Below are 17,536 nucleotides of genomic sequence, written 5' to 3'. Positions count from 1 at the left end.
GTGAAAAATATGGCAGTGTACTTTTACATATAGGAAATAATCTAAGCAATTTCACATTAAATTAAGAGCAATACTAAATATGGTGCTGCTTATTTAATGGATCCTGAACACTATTATTGGTACACATATCAAGGCTGTGCTTACACCAAAAACAGCATTGCAGTTGAAGGTAGCCAGTTCATTCACCCACATACCCACACTACATTCATTAAGGGAAAACGATAATGAGAATCTCTCTGTATACATTTCATTTCACAAAATAATGAACACAAACATGTAAAAATATTTTAGGATCAGTCCTGCACCAACAGATCATACTTTAGATGGACTCAACTTGTTCTGCCATCTTGGTGAGGAAATTTCTCCATCAAAACAGAAAACCAGAAAGGAACATGTTATATCAAGGGATCAGAACACTTATACGGACCATTTCAGAATAAGCTAATAGAAATAGTACAGCTCTTTACATCTCACAAGGTCCTCTCTCTTGTCTTTAAGGCAATCAGGGCCCTACTTTAGACATTCTGAATCTTACATACAAAGCTTTATAGCTTCAGATGGGTAGCTGGGTTGGCTTGGAGCAAGGTCAAGTCCAGCAGTACCTTAAACACTAACATGATTTCCAGAGTATAAAGCTTTTGACAGTCAAGGTTTCCTTCATCAGATTTAAATAAAACAAGCAACTCATGCAAAGGAAGTTCTTCACTCCCTCAGTAATTCTGTAGACTTCAGTGCCACAGGATGTAGTGATGGCCACTGGTTTTTTTCCGGCTTTAAAAGAGGATCAGACAAATTGATGGAGAATAGGTCCATTAATAGTTATTACCAACAATGTTCAGAGGCAGTTATCCCTCTGAATACCAGCGGCAGAGACAGGGCCACAGGGGAGGATTTGGCCTTTGTGCTCACTTGTAGGCCTTTTAAAAGCATCTGATGTGCTCTTTAATGAAACAGGATGCAGAATTGACCATAAGTCTGATGCAGCAAGAATATGTTAAGGAACTGGATTTAAATGTGGATACTGATGCCTGTTGTCAGTTTTCTCGTTAGATTTATTTCAGCATAAATCAAGTGGTTGTATGTGTAATGAATGCAATGGGTCAGGAAGATTCACCAGCATCTTCAGTATGTTGGAAGGCATGCAAAAATTTCATGACAGAAAATAGTGAAGACTTGAAATGACTAACGATGAAGGTTAAGCGACAAAGGACCAAAGCAGGATTACAGCTGAATATCATTGTTCTATTCCTTAGCTCAATCATCAATGGAAAGGAGACTGCAATCAAGAAATCAGAAGATTGAGATTTGGGAAGGACAGCCATGAAAGAACTAGAAAAGATTCTTAAGCGTAAGTAAGTGTCACTGAAGAGGAAGATAATTCATACTATACCATACTATGTATGGATGAGAAAGTTGAACAAAGAAAGCTGACAGGAAGAAAAATGATTTATGTGAATTGTGGTGCTGGAGGAAGGTTGTAGGGATACGATGGACAGCTAAAAAGACAGTAAGTTTTAAATCAAATCAAGCCCGAATTCTCCCTAAAAGTTAAAAAGACAAAACTGAGGTTATACTTTGGTCGTATTAGAAGATGAAATGAAGGGGGGGGGGGAGAGAAGATAACAAAGGGTTTAAAAAAGAAAAAGAAAAAACTTTTCTCCCAGGTAAGCTTAGCAGAGTAGGATAAACAATCTAAGAAGGTGAAGTGTGAAATACATTCCCATATACTGCTTCTCACAAGAATAAATCACTGCTTTGGATGCACACCCCATGCATCTGATGAAATGAGTTCTGACTCATGAAAGCTTATGCTGGAATAATGTGCCACTGAACTTCTGTTTTATTTTGCTTCAACAGGCTAACATGACTACCCGTCTAATTTTTAACCACAATAGTTGAATATGGAAAAATGGTTGCAACATAAGAGAATGACTTTTTAATCCTGTTCCTTTATGTTTGTTACAAGAGTTAAGAAAATAAAGAACATTCCAGACACTGTTTTTGTTTTTGTCATAGTTCCGCTTGGAGAGACCTATAGTTTTAACTTTTCTACTACGCAAACTCACTGACAGCTTTGAGACCGCTCTCCCTAAATTCACTTGCTATTCTTATATAAAATTTTTATTGGTGGGTAAAACATCTTATACAATTTCACACTATTTTGTAATATCATTGTTGTCCAATACATAGTTATCTACTCGTAATCCCCAGTTCTCCTGTCTATTCCCTGTACCCACCCACCCCTAACCTCCCTTTCCGTATTAGACTTCCAACAGCATTGTATCCCCCCCGGCTACTCTTTGTTTACTTATATCCCCTACCGCTTTTATCTTTATACTCCCCCTTATCCACAGGTAAAGATATTTATAGCTTCCCATTTTAATAATTCTCCAAAGGCCATAGCTTTCCCCTTAGGTCCCATTTTTTCTCTAAGTAGTTTTTAACTTTCCCCCAAGTCTTCACAAAATCTTCAGGGTCTTCTTCTTTCAATTTGTGTGTTATTTTGTCCATTTCTGCCACATTCATGATTTTCTGAATCCACTCTTCTACTTCAGGTATTTCTTCCTTTTTCCAGTACTGCGCATAATATTCTTCCTGCTGTTGCCATGTAAAAAATCAACACTATCTTTACAGTCATATTTTTCTAAGTTCAAACATAATAGTAATACCTCTGGATTTAAGTTAATTTTCTTTTGTAAAATTTCTGACATTAACTCTACTATTTTTGACCAAAAAGCCTTAGCTTTATCGCAAGTCCACCACATATGATAGAAGGAACCTTCGTGCTGCTTACATTTCCAGCATTTATCCGACATTTGACTGTTGTTGATTGCTAGTTTCTTAGGAGTCAAATACCATCTATATATCATTTAAAACACGTTTTCTCTTATTGTAATACAAGATGATATTTTCAAAGTATGTTTCCACAGATGCTCCCTGTTGTAATCCAAATGTCAAAAGCCAGTGTGCAGAGGCTCTAGATCAAAACAATCTGTATGACAGTTAGACACATCAGGTGACTGAGAGTCAGGTGGTCAAGTTCCAAAGTCAGGAGACCATGAGGGAATGACTCAGCTAAACTCACTCATGCATCTGATTGGTTGTCTATATGTATATATTGCTACTGTGTACATTATGGTTTGGCTTCTTTCAAGTCCAGGTGTAGGCGAAGCACTTTGTCTCTCTGGACTATAAACTGTATATGTATTGCTCCTTATTCACCTGTAAATAAATTGTATCATACACCTTTACCAAACAAACAAGGTGTGGACTCTTTGTGGATCCTCCTCAAGCTGGTGCAGTCACGCTGAACACGCTGTTCAACAGGGTTATGGGCCCAGATAGACTGCATCAAGCTGAGGAGGCTCTACTGAAGTAGAGACGCAGCTGAGTCGGTGGTGGATGTTGGCACCTGATGGCCGAAGTCCCTCGGAGGAGGATTTATTGGCTGTGTAAAAGTGCCGGAGACCAGGAGAAGGAGGAGGCCCTCAGGCCAGTGCAGCAAGTATGGCTCAAAGCACGGTCGTGTTGGTGGAGAAGCTGACCTCCGCAAATTATGCTGGTTTAAACAAATAGCAAAGAATACTTGCAAAATGAAACATTTAGGTCCTATCTCCAACTATTTGGGAATACAAGTGTCAAAAACCCAGGACGGATTTTTCCAACTGAGTCAGAGGGTTAAAATTGTGAAGTTGCTCACAGAGCATAAATTGACTGAAGCACATGGTGTATCTACTCCAACGATGACAGGGTATATCAAAGAGCCAGATGACATTCCCCTGGAAGATGTACAGAGATATCAGTCATTGGTGGGCAGTCTTTTGTATCTCTCATGTTGGGGCCGTCCAGATATAACACGAGCAGTAAACATGTTATGTCAAAGGTGTACTAAGCCTTTCCATAGGGATTGGATAGCAGCAAGACGCGTATTAAGATATCTTAAGGCTACTCTCAATTTCTCTTTGGTTCTGAAGGTTACTGAACCTATGCAAGTCACTATGTTTTGTGATGCTAGTTGGGCAGGTCGCCCTGACGGAAAATCAACCACAGGACTAGTTATTTTTGTTGGAGGTGCTCTCATTGTACATAAGACATCAAAGCAATCTTTGTTAGCTCATTCATCTTGTGAAGCTGAATTCGCAGCCATAAGCCAAGGTATTTTAGAGCTAGAAGTAATACAACAACTCATGTCTGACATGAAAATACATTGTGCTGTACCTATTGATGTTTATGGGGATAATACAGCAGACATGTTTACTAAAAGTCTGTATACTGTACAATTTGAACAATTACGTGATGCTTTAAACTGCTCTCATACTGGCTTGGAGGAGTGTTGTAATCCAAATGTCAAAAGCCAGTGTGCAGAGGCTCTAGATCAAAACGATTTGTATGACAGTTAGACACATCAGGTGACTGGGAGTCAGGTGGTCAAGTTCCAAAGTCAGGAGACCATGAGGGAATGACTCAGCTAAACTCACTCATGCATCTGATTGGTTGTCTATATGTATATATTGCTACTGTGTACATTATGGTTTGGCTTCTTTCAAGTCCAGGTGTAGGCGAAGCACTTTGTCTCTCTGGACTATAAACTGTATATGTATTGCTCCTTATTCACCTGTAAATAAATTGTATTATACACCTTTACCAAACAAACAAGGTGTGGACTCTTTGTGGATCCTCCTCAAGCTGGTGCAGTCACGCTGAACACGGTGTTCAACACTCCCATCCCTCAGTCTCAATATCTCGGTTACAATTTATTGCCCATTTGACCATCTGAACCTTCACTGTTTCCTCTTCCGTAAACCATTTTTAAAAAAGTTTATAAATTCTTGCAATCATTTTCTTTCTTCCTTCTAACAATATTTCTTCAATCTCAAGAGTTTTTATTTCTAAAACCTGTCTTTCTACGGTCCATCGCATACAAATATTTAATTTGCATATATTTAAACCAACCATATTGAAAGGGCAATTCTTCCTTTAACTTGATCAAATGTCTTCCAGCCTGGTCTGTTTTTAAAATATCTTTGTAGGTTACCCACTCCTCGCCTTTATATACCAGCTCTGGATTTACAACTTCTGCTGGTATAATCCACAGTGGTGTTTCTTCATTCAAATATTTCTTATATTTTGTCCACGTCTTAAAGAAGCTTTGTCTCACAAAATGATGTTGAAACATTGTGTCAGCTTTAACTTTGTCGTACCATAGATAAGCATGCCATCCAAAGAAATTTTTATGTCCCTCTAGTATTAACAGTTTATGATTTTTCAATATTATTCAATCCCTTAACCACGTAAAGCACACTGCATCATGATATAATTGTAAATTCGGTAACTGCATGCCCCCTCTTTCTTTCGCATCATACAACACTTTCATCTTGACCCTGGGCTTCTTGCCTGCCCATACAAATTCCGATATCTTCCTCAGCCATTTCTGGAATTGCTTTTGGTCCTTAACTATTGGGATTGTTTGTACTAAAAATATCATTCTTGCCAACACGTTCATTTTAATTACTGCAATCCTCCCTAACCATGACAAATTTAACTTATTCCATTTTATCATGTCTTTCTCTATTTCTGTCCACGGTTTTTCATAGTTGTTCTTAAACAGATCGATGTTCTTTGCTGTTATTTCTATTCCCAAATATCTTGTTTTTTGAACTACTTCACATTCTGTTATTTCAGATAACTGCTGTTGTTTCTTCTTTATCATATTTTTACATATTAATTTGGATTTCTTTTTGTTTTGATAAAAACCTGCTAGGTCTCCGAATTGTTTGACATTATATAGTAACTTTGGCATTGTTTGGACCGGATCTTCTGCTACGAACATCACATCATCTGCAAATGCTCTTAATTTATATGAAAATCCTTTCACTTTTAATCCTCTGATATCCTGATCGTACCTTACTTGCCTTAGTAGTACTTCCAGAACCATAACAAACAGTAATGGTGAAAGCGGACATCCTTGTCTTGTGCCTTTCCTTATCTTGAATCTTTCCGTTGTTCCATCATTGATACATATTATCGCACTTTGGTCTTTATATATTGCCGCTACAGCGTGTATAATTTCTTGTCCCATGTCCATTTTCTCCATCATTGCAAGCATAAATTGCCAATTCAAGTTGTCAAAGGCCTTCTCCGCGTCCGCAAAGAAGGACACTTCCTTTTCTGGATGTTTGTCATAATATTCTATTGCGTTCAAAACTACTCTTAAATTGTCTTTAATTTGTCTCTCTGGTAAAAACCTGCTTGTTCTTCGTCTATAAATTCCATCAACCATATTTTAAGTCTTTCTGGAATTCACTTGCCATTCTGAAAGAAATTTACCCTTGATGAAAAGATCAACTTTTGTCAGCAGACCAGAGTATGATTTGTTATCTTTATTCATACCAATCCTGTCAATTGAGAAAACTAAGAGCTTAGTGGGGCTCAACCAATTGGTCAAGAGCTTGCATACTACAAATAATATTAAATACACATTTAGTAGGGGAGGGGAGAATAAAGATGCACAGACTAAAATAGTAAAGCCACACATGAAACTTGTATAATATAGGTTGCAAATTTATTATGCATTAGGAAGCTTATTAACTTAAAAACCAAACTGCATAGTACAAAAGGTTTGTTATCCTTGCTTAAGGCGGAACAAGTTTCAAAATATATATATTATATATATTTAAATTTTGTTCAGTCAATACACAATCCTTTATAAAAGCTGTATATCTGTCAACACCCTCATTACATTTATAAATACAAGATTTACACTGTACCTCATCTGGAAAAAAGTAAAACTTCTTACAAATATCTACATATATTCAATACATATAAAACATTCATAAGAGTACTTTAAGAGTTGTGTAATGGTCCATTTCCACTGCCGCAAAATACATAGAAATCTGTGCAATTTCATAAAATGCCTCTAAAAATTATAGCATGATACTTTGTAGAAACTAAACTGTCTTTTAAAGCTTCCTTTCGAAAGGAGTTTCATAATTTTAATTCCATGAGATTCTTTGGGGGAAATTGATATAAAGGATAAATGGATAACAAATGCACGCTAAATAGCAGTTAAGGCAGGAATGAAATAAATGGGAGAGCTTCATAGGCAGAAGAGTGACAAATGATGCAATAAATACACACAGTTAAACGTTAAGTTGCCTCAGCATTAAACTAATAGTCCCTATGCTTGAACCGGCCACACCAGTAACACTAGGCCATTCAGTGAGCAGAAATCTCAGCAGAGATTTCCATCAGCAGAAAATCTTCTAAGCCCTTTAAGTGGGCTCCTAATGGAGCCTTTATACATGCCTCTAAGTTAAATTCCTTAGGAGCGAGAGTGTCAATTTTTATGCAGTGGCTGAATTTCTCCAGTGACATTTCATCTAGCAGCCATAATGCAATACTCAGCATCAGACAGTGTATTAGTAAGAATATAGATTCGGGGATTTTATTATAACCTGTATCCATCAGAAACATTTCAGTTCTTAGTCATACAGAACATATTCTTTCCCAAACCCAAGAGAGCTACATGGGAGTACAGAATGGAAAAACAGGCATAATGGAAAAACTTAACCTTTCATTGCTTTGGCAGGGGCTGTGTCCTGCTCACAGTGCATATGGGCGGGCACTCAATTCTGTTTGAAGATTACATTTTCCAATAAACAGCTTTCTACATTTTCAGTTTAATTTTGAGCTTGATGGCTTTTGCACATCATATACAGAAAAATAATTACCATGGACTGTTATACAAAAACACAGGAAGTGGTTGACAGCCAGCCCAAAATGGACAATTTACCTTATTGGTGGGTGAAATGTGCAAAGTTTCCAATAGCTCAAAAGCTCACTCCAGTTAAGTCCTGTTCCAGTTTTGGAGCTCAGTGCATGGATTTTGCTTGCTTGCAGTCTATTAACATTAAGAAAATCTAGCTCTCATACACTGCTGTCTTGCAGCAATGGCTCAATGTCTTCATCGCTGCCTCGATCTGGGTTGTTGCTCTGGACACTGCTGATGCTGTTGCTGTGCTTTCTGGTACTGCTGGCTTTACTGTGCTCAGGGATGAATAAGGCAACCAGGAAAGCAAGGAGGACTGCACATGCTCCAAACAGAAAAGGTGGTCCAGGTATAATTGCACTCTGCAGAGGGGGAAAAAAGAATAAGCTCCTATCATGTACTTACTTTTATGAGAAACTAAATATAAACCATGAGATTGCCACACACAAAAAAAACCCTTGGCTAACAATTTAGGGCTGTCTTCATACGAAGTTTCCAATAGAATTATCTCGTTTACATCACAAACACAAATATGCTAATTTTGGCCAGCTTTGAGTTGACTGTCACAAATTTTTGGTCTCCACTCTCTTCCTTCTATGATGCATACATGTATGAACTGTTAAGACTGAACTTTAGAAGCAATGAAATCTTCCCGCCTCTAAAAGCAGAGACAGGCCCTTGCTCATCTTCCACCTTGAGCTGAGGCAGGGATTGAGAACATCTGGCTTGAAAAGATGGCAAAACTGAGCAAGACTGCTCTCCCTGGAGATGCTTCGGAGGAACCAGGAGAAGCCTTGGAACAACAGCACGTAATTGCCAGAACCACCACCATATTCTATCCTATGTGACAAATTCAAAAGAATGGGACTACCATGCGTGAGTAACACTGCAAAGATCAAGATGAGATCTGATGGATGCTGTCTTCTGTTTCTGCAGCATCTGGGGCCCTCATGGGAGACTGAGGATTTGGAAACAGCATATGCAGGGGAGAGACTAAAAAAGAGAGGTGGGAATAGACAAGAATGACTCTCTCACTGTATGCAGGAACTTTGGAAAGAAGCATAGGAGAAGATGGAGAGCAGTAACAGTTGTCCCACTCCCCTCCCTAATATCTGAAGATACAATCTTCAGAGAAGATTAAACAACGGCACATAATGCAAATTTAAATGGCTGATACTGGCTAACTCAGGATATAATACTTTTTAAGGATTTCATTGCCATGACCTGGACAGCCCAGGTGAGCCTGATTTCATCAGATCTCAGAAGCTAAGCAGGGTCATCCTTGGTTATTCATTCATTCATACCCCAGCCTCTCCTCAGATGGGCTCAGGACAGCTAACAACATTTAAAAATACATTAAAATCACAAAAACAAAAAATTAATAATAATTTTTTTTAAAATCATTAAAATAGTCCAGGAGGAGGCTATTTAAACAAATATTGGGAGTCCATATACGGGCATAGCAGATGGCCGAGGGCAGCCCCAGAAGAAGTGGTGGTCTTAGATGGAAGAAGGAGGACACCTGCTGGCACTCAGCTGAAGGCCCGGTGGAACATCTCCCGTTTACAGGCCCTGTGAAACTGTTAACAGGTCCCACAGGGCCCGGATCTCCAGCAGGAAAGCATTCCACCAGGCCGGGGCCAGGGCAGAAAAAGCCCTGGCCCTGGTTGAGGCCAGACGGATGTCCTTTGGGCTGGGGACCACTGGAGTTGCTTGTCTGCAGAGCGCAACACCCTGCAGGAGACGTAATGGAATGAGATGGGAAACCTTCAAGGAAGACCAGGGGCAGAGGCAGGCAATGGCAAAGCACCTGTTAGTCTCTTGCCATGAAAAACCCGCCAGAGGTTGCCATAAATCACCTATGACTTGAGGGCACTCTCTACTACCTCCAAAGATTTCATTAAACATCATTTAAGAAAGAAATGCAAGTTACAAACTACGGCAGCGAACAACCTCCCCACACAGAATACTGTGGGAAGCAGAATCATTCAAGTTGATCTGAATAAGTAAATGTCAACCTTGATGAGCACAGTGTGTAAGACTGTAGATACTTGTAAAATGTTTTGCCCAAGAGAGCCTTTATGGCAGGCTTCAACAGGGAACATTTGCCTCAAACTGTAAATTATTACAATACAAGACTCTAACAGAAATGCTGACTCAACCATAACAGTGTGGAGATTGACAGTCCCATTATAAAACACCCCTAGTATACTGGCCAAGGAGACTGCATAAAAATAAATAAATGTACTGAGATGACAGGAAAGGACAATGAATCATCCAGCCATGATATACACAAATGGCTAAGTAAACATTTAGTCTCAATATTGGACTTTTCAAAAGCTTACAGCCCCAGAGCTCTTAAAGAAATAGAGCCTATCTCAAGACTCTTTTTTCACAGGCTTCTAAATGACACCTCAGAAGACAAAGTACTTTTGGAATAATGTGGGAAACATTCCACAAACATTAGAAAATTGGCTTCAAATATAGATACAGAAACCCAGCATTTATAACTAGAATTAAGTGTGCAAGACTGGCAACCTTGCTCAACTTGAACGATTAGGTTCAGATTTTAAATCATAGCATCTTATGTAAGAGATACTAGCTACGATCTGGATCCTGCAAAAATTATTACAGCACAAGACTATAACAAAGATGCTGACTCAACCATGGTACATTTCGCACTCGGTTTTTAGAGCGCGTTTGTACCTGTTCCACATCCCATGTTTGCAAGGTTTTCACACTTAAAAGCAGTCATGGGATGCAGTCCCGCTTTTTGTCCGCTGTATCCCCGATTTTTCCCCCTGCGGACATACCCCGATGTTTTTTTAAGTTCGCTGCCAACTGGCAGCTGGCCCGCATTTTGCTAATGTGAACACTTTTGCCTCCTTTTTGCTTCTCTCCCCCCCCCCCCTCTCCTTTTCCCTGGGAGCTGATTGGTTTGTGCAGAATTAACCACTTTCACCCTCCTCAGCTCTCTGAACTCCTTGTCCACCATTTTTTTTAGTAAAGCGAGCTGAGGGTCATAAAGCTGCTTCTTCGTTGGTTTCCTTCCTCCCAGTATGCATGCTGTTTTATTTTTTTTCAAAAGCCAGGAATGATTCCTAAGCTTGCTGCTAATTCCCTGCTAGCTTTAAAATCAAGGAAAGTGTTAAATAGCTGCTTTCTCCTTCCTCCCTTAGGGTATGCACACACATTCTTTTTTTTTTTAAAGACAAGAATGGGTTGCAACGTTGTAATGTTCCTGCACTTTCTTCCTGGCTTTAAAAGCCAGGAAAGGATTAAATGGCTGCTTTTCCCTCCCTCCCAGGCATGTTTCAGACTTTGCCAAAGAGGGGGAAAAAAAACAAGCATTTTGCACAGCCCTTTGGAAACAAGCCTCTGCTTCCTGGGAGGAGATTAATCGGCAGCATTTTAACCCTTTCCTGGCTTGATTTAAAAAAATGAGAGTGGTACATGTTTTCCCCCAGAACTCTGCCACCAATTGCCTCTCTGGTGGGCAGGGGACAGCCCAATCAGCAAAAAGGGGGGAAGGGTTCCAACATTGCAACATTACTACGCATGCTGAATTTTTTTAAAAAAAGTGTGACGTGAATTGCAAGGCCGTAAAAGCCCAAAATTGCACCGAGGTTTTGAAATGAAGCACAGACACCAAATCGAAATTGCAGTGGACAGTGTGAAATGAACAGGTGTAATGCCGAAGCCACTGCGATCGGGGTGAATGCTCATAAATGGCGGTTTAAACCGTAAGTGCGAAAAGGGTCCATATGAGTGTGGAGATTGACAGCCCCACCTTATACTTTGCCTCCTCCCACCAAATGTGGGCTGCTCTTGGAGGATCCCACAGAACGACACAAAAGTAATGGGTCAATTGTCTACGGGAGAAGAGGGAAGAATTGGCAAAAATACCTCCTGCCCAGTCAGGAGAAAACAAACAGGATCAAGCACAAGAGCTGGTGTTATAAGAATCCAATCCTATCAAGGGCATAGCAATCCCAAAAGTTAGGGTAAGCAGTGCAAAGAAATTTTAGCCCCAGTTACTGGGAGACCCAGTTCAAAGTCCTTTCACTTCTAGACTTTCTCCATCTTTTCACACTCTACAGAAATGAAGAGTAGAAATCGCTTTCTCATCTAGTATGATGCCACCAGATTCTATGGTCAATCATGCAGTTTAACAAATTGCCTAAAAACACAGCAAGCACAGTGTAGCATATACAACTTAACACCACAACTACTTCAAGACCAAGGTAAATTGTTAAAAACCAAAATGCCAATAAAAAAAGACCAATCTTGTACCTCATCACTTGGATCTTGCAATGCTGTTTTATCAGAGTTCTGGACAGGTGCCAAGTCATTAAGTTCCACATGGAACAAGAAAAATATAAAGCCATAGAGAGCTGGACCAAGACCATTACACAAGCCTCTGATTCCAGTTATTATCCCCTGGACAACACCTGCACAAAAATTAAAGTTAACAGTGAAGAAAAAGAAAACTCGCTACTGCTTTGATTCACAAGAGCTCAAAACCTGCAATATAATGACTTTCAGGATATTATATAATCACCATATTGATCTTATTTCAAGTACTAATTATGATTAATGGATAGCTAGACTGCAAAATCTTAATTCAATAGAATAGTACACTTTCTAAACTAGATGCATGGGGTATTTAATTGCATTGGGGTGATCTAATTGAGTCGTCAACATATAGTTTAATTGATGGCAAGTTTCAATACTGCATCACTATTTACTAAACGAAATGAAATCTTGTAGAATTTCTACAGTGAAATAGCTGATTAATATTTACTTTATTTATACCTGCTTTTCTCCCCAATGAGAACTGTGTCTGGCCCAAAGTCACCCAGCAAACTTTCATGGCAGAGGGGGATTCAAACCTGGGCCTAACTCAACATTCTAACCACTATGCCATGCAGGCTCTAATGGATAATATTATTGACTAGTGCCGTACTCTGCCCCCTCTAATTATGCCATCTAAATTAGATACAATCTGATCTCCTTAAAAATCCTTACATCAGCGCTAGGACAAGACAGGCAGTTCCAATATACAGAATAGTTCAGTATTTTACCTGACATTGTCACCACTAGGTGGTGGGAAACAGAGTTGCACTTACCGTAACTGCTGTTCGTTGACATCTTCCGTGCAGGCACACATGCCAATCGGACATTTTTCTAGCTAAGTCTGCTAGGAGTGCTTGCCCAGGGCTGGATCGATGGGGAGCAGGGGGGTAGTTTGCCCCCGGCACCACCAAAGAGGGGGCGCCGGGTGCGGCTGCCAGCCATCGGGAGCCCATTAGAGCTGGCGGCGGCAGCGCGGGCGGCTGAGCAGAGGGCTCAGGGATTGCGCAGCAAGCCAGCCACCCCATCAGCGAGGCAGGCGAACTGCGCTGGTGGCCTCCCAGGCCTCCACTCAGCGGCCTGCATTGCTGCTGCCAGTTCTGCAGCACACTGTGCACCAGAGCGGCTGGCTTACTACACGCCTCCGGCCCCTGAGTGATGACATCACGGAAGTGATGTCATTGAGCAACGTCAGGAGCGCATGCGCGTGGCACTGGCAACCCTAGATCTGGCCCTGTGCTCACCTCCCAGTGCCCATGAGCGAGACTTCCCACTGAAAAGGCACTGAGAGGCGATGCTCCCAACTTTTCAGTTCTCCTGAGCCGCCAGCCCCCACAGGTAAGTAGTGAAGGATACAGCGAGGTAGGAGGGAGGGTATATGTGCCTGCACAGAAGACGTTAACGAACAGCAGTTATGGTAAGTGCAACTGTTTTCATTGTCCATCTTCTGTGCAGTCCTACATGGGAGATTCCCAAGCTTCTTACCTGGAGGTGGAAGTGTTCTTCATTGAAACAGAGAATGGAGCACAGCTTGTCCCACAGCTGACTCTTTTCTCTCCATCACATCCAGGGCGTAGTGCTTCATGAACGTGTCCAGAGAAGACCATGTGACAGCAATGCAGGTATCTGAAAGTGGAAGGGCCCTTCAAAAGCTCCGAAGAAGACACCCTGTGCTTTCGTGGAATGAGCTCGAACTTCAAGGGGACAAGGTACGTTAGCCATAGCGTAGCACTGTCTAATCATAGAAACAACCCAATGGGAAATTGACTGGGCAGAAGCCCTACAACCCTTCTTCGGTCCAGCATAGCAAACAAACAAACGCTTATCTTTCCTAAACTCTGATGTGTGATGCAAACAGAAACGTAACACTCTCCTAACATCTAGGGAGTGTAATGCCCGGACTCACTCCAAACTTGGGTTTGGGGAAAAAACGGGTAATACAATGTTTTGAACCATGTGAAACTGAGTAGATACCTTGGGTCTGAACTTAAGGTCAGGCCTCAAAACCACTTTCCCACTGTGAATCTTACAAAAAGGGGGATCTGAGCGGAGGGCAGCCAGCTCACTCACCCTTCTACGGGACGTAATGGCCACCAGGAATGCCACCTTGAGTGATAACTCTGCAAGGGCACACGTTGCTAAAGGTTTAAACAGAGGGCACATTAGTTGGGACAGAACCAGTTGAAGCGACCATTGTGGCACTATCTCTTTAACTGGGGGAAACAAATTCTGCAGCCCCCTGATGAAGGATTTAGACATGCTGTGAGAAAAGAGTGTCTTGCCATCAACCCTGTGGTGGAAGGCTGAGTTAGCAGCGAGGTAAACCTTAATGGACGAACTGTACAGGCCCTCATCTTTGAGTGACAAAAGAAAGAAAGATGTTTGAAATTTGCCAGTTAAATGGGCTCTAGCCCTCTAGGTGTGACCCAGCGTGCAAACTTCCCCCACTTAAACTCATAGGACTTCCTCATGTTTTGTCTCCTCACATTTAGCACAACCTCTGCTACTCTAGCTGAAAGGGATCCCTGTTGTCTATGAGCCATGCCGTCACCCTCAATCTGGGTAGGTCGTGAAACCATGCCCTGCTGTGAGTGAGGAGATCCGGTTGTGGGCCAAAGTGATGACACTGCCCCCTGGAGAGATGCAACACATGCTGGAATCATGGTTGTCTGGGCCAGTAGGGTGTCACTAATGTAACACTGGTCTGTCTGCCTGAATCTTGCTCACCACCTGAGCAAGTAGTGGGAAAGGAGGGAACGCATAGAAGAGATGCCCCCTCCAAGTGATTTGAAATGCATCTCCTAGAGAGTTGCATCCTATTCCTCCCCTGGAACAGAATTCCAACGCCTTCTGGTTTCCCTCTCTCACAAAGAGGTCCACGTCTGGATAACCCCATTGTTCCAGATACACATTCGTCAAAGACCACTCATGGTTCTCCGATCTCAGTCTGCTCAGAGTGTCTGCTGTCATATTCACCGTGCCCAGGATATGAACAGCCTGTAGGGAGACACCCCTGGGCACAGCCCAGTTCCATATACTCATGGCTTCTCTGCACAAAGTTCTGGACGTGGTGCCTCCCTGTTTGTTCAAATAGAACATGGCTGTGCAGTTGTCTGTTAAGACCTGAACGTTCTTGTTTTGAACAGTATCTGCGAACGCTATAAGGGCATAACGGATGGCACGCAACTCCAAAACATTAATATGCAACTGTCTCTCATGAGCAAGCCACCTCCTGTGTGGAGTAAGAGCCCCACAATGGGCCCCCCACCCGGAAGTCAAGGCATCAGTAGAAATAGAGACATCAACCCGTGGGGCCCCAAACTATACCTCTCAATAAGTTCACCTCCTCAGTTCATCAGGACAGAGAACATACAACACATCTGGGGATGGAGTATTTCCTATTTAGACCCTGAGCCTCAAAGTCATGTACAGACAAAAACGATAGTTGGAGCACCCGCATGTGTAATCTCACCCAAGGGGTGACAAACGTCACTGCCATTAGTCCCAGTAGGGTTTGGATGGTGAGGGCGGACTGAAACCTACAGTGCTGAAAACGTCTCACAAGACCAGAAATCCTTCTGGACCGCTCTATCGGGAGAAAATCTCTGTTCACCGTACCATCTAACACTGCCCTGATAAACTGAACTCTCCTAGAGGTGGTCAGGAAGGACTTCTTAAAGTTAATAAGCAGGCCCAATTTCTGGCACGCACTAACTACGAGTGCCACAAACTCCTGTAGGGCTTCAGCGGATGAAGCAGTGACCAACCAGTCCTCCATGTAAGGGTAACCAGGTATCAGTTGTCAGGGCTTGCCGCCACTGCCGCTGGGCGGGGCGCCGGCTGGGCCGGCCCTGACGTCAGAGGGGTGCCAGGGATGCTGCAGGACCCTGCTCCGTGGAAGGAGGGGCGGTATACATCACCCAGACTCCCTCTCAGTCCACTCGCTGGCCTGCTCAACCTGGCCTGCTCGCCCCCTTCGCCCTCAGTCATCTCCTCCTCCCAGAACTCTCCTCCAAGCCTCTGCTCTCGCACTGCTCCACTCTCACTCCACGCCATCGCTCCTTACTCACATCCACCACCCCAGAGCTCTTCCCAGCCAGCCTTTATAGGGCCTTCTCTCACCACCCCGCCCTCCTTGCAGGTCCTGCCTGCCAGGCCACACCCCTCCTTGGCCTCCCAGCATTGGCTTGAGCCGTCTCAAGCTGCTACAGCCGGGGTAGCTGGCTGGGCTGCCTGGATCAGCAACAGCTGTGTCATGTTGGCTGGCTGCCAGGCCTCTCTGGCTGAGCTGATTACTGAAGGTAGGCCCAGCTGTGGCCCCTTGGCTGGCTGCCCAGCTCTTCCCACAGAATGCCTTCAGCAGCTCCACCTGGAGGAGCTTGGTTCTGAGCATCTCCTGAGCCAAGTTGCTGTCTTCAAGCTGAGGTGGAGGCTGGGGCGTGGCTCTGAGCTGCTGTGGCTGCTTCTCCTCCTTGGCTGGTAAGGGCTCTGTTTAGGCTGCTGCTGGGTCCCTATTCTTCCTGCCTTTGCCTTCTCCCTCTGTTCTGCTCAGCCCCCTATCCTCCCCCTGGAGGATGGGACTAGCTGGCCTCTCCCTGCACCCTCTAGCCCTCTGGGGCTTTGGCCCTTCGCCCCTTTCCCCTGGGGTGGGCAGGCTCTGGGCCTGGCTGGGGTGGCAGGGCAGCCCCCTCCCGGCTGCCTCCCCTTGCTTTCTCCCGGCGAGGCCGGGGGCTGTGTCTCAGACCCCGTACATCAGTTGTTCAGGTAAGGGTAACCAGTCGTCCAGGATGGCAAACCAGGTATCCTGAGGGAGAAGCTGAAACATCATGTTCAGCGTCACCATTTTAAATCTCCTCTGCCGAATGTGTTTGTGAAGCCTTCTGAGATCCAATACAGGTCTCGTACTCCCAGCTTTCTTATCAACCAGAAACATATTAGAATAGAAACCTAACAGGATTCTCCCCTGGAGACTTGCTGAATTACCCCCTTGCCCAAGAGGTGCTTAATTTCTGCCTGCAATTCCTCCAATGAGGAGCATGGCACAGTCTTAGGTAGAGTCTGAGGCGGGTAATGTTCAAATTCAGATTTGTAACCACACTGAATAACACTTAAAAATCCATCTATCAGAGGTGATCTCCTCCCAAGTGGGGAAGAAATTTGCCAGCCTCTCACCCCAAACAACAGATTGTTCCAATTCTAGTCAGAATTGCTTTTGTCCGGATGCCTCCTTATTGGAGGGGGGTTGCTGGTTCTGTGTGCCACAAGCGTCACCTCTGAAACTGTCCCTGATGGGATTGTTGATGGTGAAAACCATACTGAGGATACGGTTGGTATCTGGCAGACTGCCCGTGATAAGGTTGTTGGTCCAGGCGTTGTTGACAATAAGGGTAATGCAGGTTTGGCAGATACTTGGGG

General features: G+C 43.0%; 1 protein-coding gene across 2 annotated transcripts in view; it reads right to left on the bottom strand.

The window, feature by feature from the left end:
• Positions 1-6,540: 6,540 nt before the first annotated feature.
• The window catches only part of MFSD14B (major facilitator superfamily domain containing 14B), a 66,517-nt gene continuing 55,521 nt past the window's right edge, over positions 6,541-17,536 (bottom strand). For both annotated transcript variants that reach the window (XM_054987090.1, XM_054987091.1), the window contains 2 exons: positions 12,062-12,219; positions 6,541-8,130 (listed from right to left, as the gene is read on the bottom strand). In XM_054987090.1, the coding sequence (XP_054843065.1) occupies positions 7,927-8,130; positions 12,062-12,219 (362 nt within the window). In that variant the 3' untranslated portion in view covers positions 6,541-7,926. The remainder of the gene's footprint in view (positions 8,131-12,061; positions 12,220-17,536) is intronic.

This window comes from Eublepharis macularius, chromosome 8 (assembly GCF_028583425.1).
Source record: "Eublepharis macularius isolate TG4126 chromosome 8, MPM_Emac_v1.0, whole genome shotgun sequence".
Lineage (NCBI taxonomy): Eukaryota > Metazoa > Chordata > Lepidosauria > Squamata > Eublepharidae > Eublepharis > Eublepharis macularius.
Note: the sequence above shows the minus strand (reverse complement) of the source record. Positions and strands in the feature narration are given on the sequence as shown.